An 8,418-nucleotide genomic window follows, 5' to 3' on the forward strand; every position below is an offset into this window, starting at 1 on the left:
ACCACACACACATGTACTGAGGTACATGTGCTCTCTTTGAAAGGATAGATGGATGCAGGAAAGTTGGGGGACCAGTACTGGGATTTAAGCCCTACTTTTGAGCCCTAGTTCTACTGGTACATGCCATGTACCTTCCCATTCAATTGAATGGGACAATGTGTCCAAACTTCTGACTGGTACTGTATGTCTCACAGACGATCCTCAGTACGATCAAAGGTTGGTGTCTTTATGAGAGGAGTCCAGTTAAACATTATAGGCCCCCTCACAGTCACGGGATGGGTAGGCAAGGAGGACACCATCAGGGACACACACTCACCTCTGCCCCACGGCTACACCTCCCCTCCCTTAAACATCTCTTCTCTTCCTGTGTGCCTCTCCCTCCGTGCAGAGAGAGAACCGCCGTCTCCAAGAGGCTAACATGCGTCTGGAGCAGGAGAATGACGACCTGGCCCACGAGCTGGTCAGCAGCAAGATCGCCCTGCGCAAGGACCTGGACAATGTAAGGCCACGGACTTCTGTCTGGACGGGAGTTTGTGTCACCTCAATATTTTGGGTGTCTGACTTCATTTGACACTGGGATTTGTGTTTGTGTATGTCTCCCTCTCCCTCTCTCTCCCCGCTCTCCCTCTCCCTCTCTCTCCCTGCTCTCTCTCTCTCCCTCTCTCTCCCTCCCTCTCTTTCCCCTCTCTCTCCCTCTCTCCCTCCCTCTCCCTCTCTCTCTCTCTCTCTCTCTCCCTCTCTCTCTTTCGCTCTCCCTCCCTCTCCCTCTCTCTCCCTCCCTCTCTCTCCCTCTCTCTCTCTCTCTCTCAGGCTGAGGAGAAGTCTGATGCTCTGAACAAGGAGCTCCTGATGACCAAGCAGAAGCTGGTGGAGGCTGAGGATGAGAAGAGACGTCTGGAGGAGGAGTCTGCACAGGTCCGGCCGTTTAAAGGCACATTCCACCCAATACACAGCTTACCCAAGCTATCTCAAGGAACATTGTCATTGTGTGTATATATTAGGGGGGGGTAACGGTACATGTATTCGTACCGCAAACTGACAGTACGGACGTCACAGCTGGGTGCAGGCAGTCAGACGACTTTCTAGTCACAGGTGTTTCTACTTCATGGAACGAAACGAGCTGATTCAGCTGCTGTGTCAGCATCATCACCCAATACTGCTCAGTTTGGCCGGAGCTGCTCTTGAGTCTTGATATGTCAATTAGCTAAGTGAAAGTATGTAAAACAAAATGCTAAACGGGCACTCATCAGACTTAACGTCCAATATCTCAGTCCCAAGTCCCAAATTGAAAATGTTAGCCGTTTTCACAGTCGTGTAGACAAGATTTTCATGAACAGATGGACATAGTCAATCTAGACAAAGTTTAGACTGTGGCTTTGCCGTAATATGAAAGGAAACCTAGCATTTGGGATTTGTTGCTGTTTCCTGTTGTACTGAACTTGTATTGACCCATGACTCCTCTGTATATTTACACCTCGGGTGTGTATATATATATTACGTGTGTGTGTGTGTGCCCACAGCTGAAGGAGATGTGCAGGCGAGAGCTGGATAAGTCCGAGTCTGAGATCAAGAAGAACGGCTCCATCATAGGAGAATACAAACAGGTGTGTGTGTGAAAGTTGTCCTCAGATGTGCAGAATGAAGGCTGTCCTCGGTGGCTCACTGGGTAGAGCCTGGACCACATGGACCAGGGCCTCACCAGGGGAGGAGGGGAGGACCACATGGACCAGGGCCTCACCAGGGGAGGAGGGGAGGACCACATGGACCAGGGCCTCACCAGGGGAGGAGGGGAGGACCACATGGACCAGGGCCTCACCAGGGGAGGAGGGGAGGACCACATGGACCAGGGCCTCACCAGGGGAGGAGGGGAGGACCACATGGACCAGGGCCTCACCAGGGGAGGAGGGGAGGACCACATGGACCAGGGCCTCACCAGGGGAGGAGGGGAGGACCACAGGGACCAGGGCCTCACCAGGGGAGGAGGGCAGGACCACATGGACCAGGGCCTCACCAGGGGAGGAGGGGAGGACCACATGGACCAGGGCCTCACCAGGGGAGGAGGGGAGGACCACATGGACCAGGGCCTCACCAGGGGAGGAGGGGAGGACCACATGGACCAGGGCCTCACCAGGGGAGGAGGGGGAGGACCACATGGACCAGGGCCTCACCAGGGGAGGAGGGGGAGGACCACATGGACCAGGGCCTCACCAGGGGAGGAGGGGAGGACCACATGGACCAGGGCCTCACCAGGGGAGGAGGGGAGGACCACATGGACCAGGGCCTCACCAGGGGAGGAGTGGAGGACCACATGGACCAGGGCCTCACCAGGGGAGGAGGGGGAGGACCACATGGACCAGGGCCTCACCAGGGGAGGAGGGGAGGATCACATGGACCAGGGCCTCACCAGGGGAGGAGGGGAGGACCACATGGACCAGGGCCTCACCAGGGGAGGAGGGGAGGACCACATGGACCAGGGCCTCACCAGGGGAGGAGGGCAGGACCACATGGACCAGGGCCTCACCAGGGGAGGAGGGGAGGACCACATGGACCAGGGCCTCACCAGGGGAGGAGGGGAGGAGATGGGGGGGGGGGACAGGAGGGGAGGGGGAGGGGGAGGAGATGGGGGGGGGGGGGACAGCAGGGGAGGGGGGAGGGGGAGGGGGAGGAGATGGGGGGGGGGGACAGCAGGGGAGGGGGAGGGGGAGAAAGGCTTGAGATGTGAGACAGATGGAGGTCAGACCACAGGCAGGGAGGGAGGGGGAAAAAGGCTGAAGGAGAGATGGCCCATCTGCAGCCAGAGAGGGTTCACCGTGCACCGGGTTAGGTAGAACACCTTGTGTCTCATCTATCTTTCTGTGGGCGTTCCGGTGTGTGTGTATGTGTGTGTGTGCGCGCCCGCGTATGTGTGTGTGTGTTTGTTGATCCCGACACGACAGCAGTGCTAATACACTTACGATAAGAGGATGCAGTCACAGGGATTAAATATGAAGGAAGGTCAGGAAGACCACAAGGCAGTGGGGAGGGAGAGGAGGGTGGAGGGAGACACAGGATGGAGGGAGACACAGGATGGAGGAGGAGGAGGGTGGAGGAGGAAGGAAGAGAACTCAGGTCTGGTGTTGGCTGATGTGGGTTGCGTTCGGGTTAGCAGATGTCAGATCTCTGACCTCCACACAGTTAAATACAGCTCAACATCCTAACCTTGACCTCTTTGTTTGGGTGTGTGTGTTTTGTGTGTGTGTTGTGTGTGCGTGTGTGTGTGTGTGTGTGTGTAGATCTGCTCCCAGCTGAGGTGAGCGCCTGGAGAAGCAGCAGACCGCCAACAAGGCCGAGCTGGAGAAGATCCGGGTGAGTCACCATGATGCGCCGCCGTGATCACATGACCAGTAGCTGGCCCAGGAAGTGATGCCTCTGCGGGACATGACCTTTGACCCTGATTCAGTACAGTCAGTGGTCTGTGTTCTGCCCAAGGTGGATGGAGGGAACGATAGTGAGAGAGGGAGAGAGAGAGAGAGAGAGAGAGAGAGAGAGAGAGAGAGAGAGAGAGAGAGAGAGAGAGAGAGAGAGAGAGAGAGAGAGAGGGAGGGGGAGGGGGAGGGGGAGGGGGAGGGGGAGGGGGGAGAGGGAGAGGGAGAGGGAGAGGGAGAGGGAGAGGGAGGGGGAGGGGGAGGGGGAGGGGGAGGGGGAGGGGGAGAGAGGACTGTACTCAGGCAGCAGTGTGTAAGAGCTCCTCAACCTGCCACTTAAGACCCCATCATCCAGACTAGAGCACTCTACTACAGCTGCTGGGCACAGCCTGTAGTCCGCCCCCCCCCCGCCCCCAGGACCGCGACAGAGGAGGAGAGGGAGAGTGGATTATGAGCAGGCGGTTCGGTAGTACTTACCGTAAACCAGAGAGGCCCGAGAGGAAGGGAGAGAAGGAGGGAGGAAACAGTTTGGCGTGTAGCTGGTTCTAACCATGCGTGTGTGCCCTGGCCGGGGCGTGGGACCTGGGCGTGTCGTGCAGCTGAAGGTGGAGGGCTGTGAGAAGTGCAGCAGCCTGTTCAACAAGGAGGGCAGGGTGAAGGCGGTGAGCTCGGCGGCCCCGGGCAGCGAGGAGGAGGCCGACGAGGAGAAGGAGGAGCTAAAGAGCCAGCTGAGGGAGATGGAGCTGGAGCTGGCCCAGACCAAGCTGCAGCTGGTGGAGGCAGAGTGCAAGATCCAGGTAGGGGTGTACACACACACACACACAACACAACACGCACACACACACACTACTTTTAGACGTGGTGCTGATCCATCCCGGCCTGCCTTTCCCTCTGGCCAGGATCTGGAGCACCACCTGGGGCTGGCTCTCAACGAGGTCCAGGCCGCCAAGAAGACCTGGTTCAACCGGACGCTCAGCTCCATCAAGACTGTGACAGGAGCCCAGGGCAAGGAGACCACCTAAACGGACCATGGAACGTCAGCGCACACCCTCGACCCCCCCCCCAACCCGACCCCTCCCCCTGACTATTCCCTCCCTCCTCCTATCTGAGCGCCTCCATATTCCCTCCCCCCCCTCCCCCCCCTCTCTCTCGTGGACCTGAGCATAGCCCACAGAGGGGGGGAGAGAGGTTTTAATAGAGGACAACCTCCATGGTACCACTGCCCCAAAACGATGTACTTACTGATCAGAATAATGAATATAGAAAGACTTCCCGTTTAGGTCTCTATACTACTGATATTTAACTTGACAGATACACAGACAGGCAGACAGGCAGACAGGCTGACAGACAGGAGATGAAGGTGCCGTACTAACCTGTGATGAAACACTCCCGTCCTTCACAAACAAACTACTGGCACAAACACACACACAGACCAACAAATGAGTCAGACTCCAAACTAGGTACGAGAGCTAACAAATGCATTTTTAAACTGAGCTTTTTCTAATTTCTGTTCAAACAAAATCTTTCTTTTCTATGTATGTACATGACAATGCGTATGTATAGTGTGTGTGAAAAAAGATTGAGCTGTGTGTGTGTGTATGCGCGCAAGTGCGCGCGTTCCGGGAGAGCACTAAAGCAATTGTGTGTGTGTGTGTTTAAGCATGAGTGTGTGTGTGGGATCGAGTGTGTATTTGTGCATGCTTGTTTGGGTGATTAGGTTCTCGAGGACCTGGTGTTTCCTGTGACGTTCAACTATGTATGATGTGTCAGGAAGAGGAAGTGGGTGGCAGGAAGGGGAGGAGCTATATGACGAAGCCTTTGATGCGAAGGTTGAGCTGAGGATGTAACTGTACATAGATAGAGTAGGATCATGTGACTTGTGCTGATGCCAAACCCGGGTTAAGCACATGATCATATTTGAGGTGTACTTGATTTGCCTAACCCAGCACAACTGAACAAATTGAAGATCCCAAGCGTACACACTCCTGCATGCGAGGGGTGGTAAATTAAGGGCACCTCAAGTGCATGTGGCCCTGGTTGGATTGGGAGTAGTAGGGCTAAATCATGGGAAGTTGTTGCAGATTGGTGCATCTGTTTGACCACACCCATGTCCGTTTTTTAAGAGCTGACTGCTCCACAGGCCCCTCCCCCTAGGGTAGATGGTTTACTACCTTGTAGGTTAGGTGAAACTACACATGATACCTACTAGATGGATACACAACACATGCACAGACACACACTTGTGGCGGCCACTTACCATTTAGGGAGGAACTTTCACCGGTGTTACAGTCGATATTACATGACACTGTGTACTCCGGGGCCTCGGAGGGTCAGGCAGACTAAGGAGGGAGACAGGTCTGTACTAGTCTGTGGGGGTGAGGAGGGTCAGGCAGACTAAGGAGGGAGACAGGTCTGTACTAGTCTGTGGGGGTGAGGAGGGTCAGGCAGACTAAGGAGGGAGACAGGTCTGTACAAGTCTGTGGGGGTGAGGAGGGTCAGGCAGACTAAGGAGGGAGACAGGTCTGTACTAGTCTGTGGGGGTGAGGAGGGTCAGGCAGACTAAGGAGGGAGACAGGTCTGTACTAGTCTGTGGGGGTGAGGAGGGTCAGGCAGACTAAGGAGGGAGACAGGTCTGTACTAGTCTGTGGGGGTGAGGAGGGTCAGGCAGACTAAGGAGGGAGACAGGTCTGTACTAGTCTGTGGGGGTGAGGAGGGTCAGGCAGACTAAGGAGGGAGACAGGTCTGTACTAGTCTGTGGGGGTGAGGAGGGTCAGGCAGACTAAGGAGGGAGACAGGTCTGTACTAGTCTGTGGGGGTGAGGAGGGTCTTGGCACCTTATGGATATTTATTCTGGGATGTGGCTTGTTCAAAGTTGTGGCTGTAGCAGGATGAAATGTTGTCACAGGAAGGCTGTGGTTTCTGTGTTTGCTGAGAACAACAGCAGACTGTTGGCACTGGGTTGTACATAAGAAGCATTATGATATGACGAATATATGACTTTTTTTGTTTATGATTTTGTATTTCTACTCCTCTGTAATTCTGAAAACTAATGTTGCCTAATTGTACCATGTTACAGATTAATGACATTTAGATTGGTTTTAATTCCATCTCTTTATTTTGTTTTTTTGTTTTTTTTTGCTCAAAGCTTCCGTCTTAAGTGTCCAACTGCTGTCTTATCCGTTATGCCAAAACGTACCTTTATCATACAATATTATCAGCGTGTGGACATTGTAATAGTGTACTAGGTTGCATTCTATATACTTCATGAATTTCAATAAAAAGCTATGAACACAAGCTTATCCGTCTAACTGTCTTAGTAAATAAGACTTGGAAAGTAAATTGCTACACTTCAGTAGCCATGATCGCTGCTTTCGGTGGCTTCACGTACTTCGATGATCTTGTGAAGAGCACTTTTATTTTTAACAAGGTAAGAAGGTCGACGTCATCAGCGTGAACATCACTTCAAAGCTGGCATTGCTGTTAGTGTGCTGGAGACGTCATACACGTTAGGCACTCTGTATCAAACCTTTAATCATTCCAGACAAAACCTTACCAGGAATATCTAGAGAACGTTATTCTTATCTCAGGTGTTTGTGTTTTTGATGTTTTTTTCCAACCCGCTAGGGATGTCTGTTGGTATAAGCAATCAAACTTCTGTGTCTGTCATTTCAATAAGCCTGACATCCTATTTCAAATCATTCCAACATCCGCTCATGCCCCCGTGAATATCATTCCTAATAACAGTTTGCTTTACTCAATTCTATTTCCATCCCTTTGTGTCGCGTTTGTCTAGTGACTTAATTGTCACATCAGAGGCATTCTGTGTGAGATGTGTGAGATATGCTTTCTTTTTGTGGCTGAGTCTTCAGCAACGAGCTAGGCTATTTTTGCTTGCGTTTAACAGTTGTTCTTCACGTAAAATTAACAGGGCGTATGGACCGTTGTGGCTTTGCTTCAAGCCTACGGCGCGTTTATTACCTTAAGGACCATAAAGTTATCACCTCGGACAGAAGTTGGCAGCGTTTCCAATGCGGCCGCTGGGCGCGAGGTGTGGGAAACCTTTTACCTACACAGAGCGAGCGTCAGCACTACGCTTTAGACCCTCCTCTTTCTTGCGGCCCGGTCCCTGCGCACATGCATCGCTATAAATACAGAGAGCAAATCGTCAGGGGGCCGCGGGGCACGGGCGGAATGTTGATGAACTGGAGCTGCACTATCATAAAAGTAATTTGGAAAAGGGTTGAAAAGAGGTGTGCGCGCCTGTACTTGAGATTGGCATAAAGCCCCCTTCCAACATGTTCCTCTATCACTCACGCGCACCCACACCCGAAACTGACCCACCTTCCTGTCTCTTTCTAATCAGTGTTCTGTTTTGCTTAGAGACAGGAAGGGACAGAGATAGTGACATGTAGCAAGATGTCAAGCTTCCTCAGCCAACCAGACAGTCAGCCAGCCAGCCGGCCAGCCAGCCATCTCCACTCCAGGCTAAACGAGGATCCGTGTCTCCTGGTCACGCAGCCCTCTGTTGAAGGACTGAACCTCCTGCTGGCCAAGGCTGATGACTCCTCCAGATGGAGGGGAGTCGACGAATAGGAGAGAGAGGGGGAGGAGAGAACCGGGAGGTTTCATAAACGATGTTCTTACTTTCTCTGAGGAAGGTGGGGTGTTAGGAACAAGCTGGGGTGAGTATGAGGTAATGGTATGTGTGTTGACGGGCTGCCCATGATGGGCACGTAGAGCTGAAAACCCATCTGTGCATCACCTCACATGCATTCTAATAACTCAATACAGTGCAACCAACCAAGGGCTGGATTCTCCCAAGTGGATGTCTCTCCTTGTCTTGCTTCCCTAGCACTGCATACATTGATGTATTTACACATGGTGTTCTCCCCTGCAGTTCTCTGTGAGTGTAAGTCCCTAATCTCCATGGGCCTGTCTCCTGCTGCCAGAATAAGGGAAAGGAGGAGAGAATAATCATTTTTAAGCTTTTGAGACACACCCCAAACATCCTCCT

At 53.0% G+C, this 8,418-nt stretch overlaps 1 protein-coding gene across 1 annotated transcript in view; it reads left to right on the forward strand.

Moving 5' to 3' along the window:
- The window catches only part of LOC136956819 (rab GTPase-activating protein 1), a gene marked incomplete in the record, with an annotated part of 18,618 nt that extends 12,723 nt beyond the window's left edge, over positions 1-5,895 (forward strand). Inside the window, 7 exon segments of the mRNA XM_067250820.1 lie at positions 389-499; positions 811-915; positions 1,521-1,610; positions 1,645-1,654; positions 3,290-3,345; positions 4,004-4,201; positions 4,304-5,895. Coding sequence (XP_067106921.1) covers positions 389-499; positions 811-915; positions 1,521-1,610; positions 1,645-1,654; positions 3,290-3,345; positions 4,004-4,201; positions 4,304-4,426 — 693 coding nt within the window.
- Positions 5,896-8,418: the final 2,523 nt, after the last annotated feature.

The sequence above is a fragment of the Osmerus mordax genome, chromosome 14 (genome assembly GCF_038355195.1).
Source record: "Osmerus mordax isolate fOsmMor3 chromosome 14, fOsmMor3.pri, whole genome shotgun sequence".
NCBI classification, from domain to species: Eukaryota; Metazoa; Chordata; class Actinopteri; order Osmeriformes; family Osmeridae; genus Osmerus; species Osmerus mordax.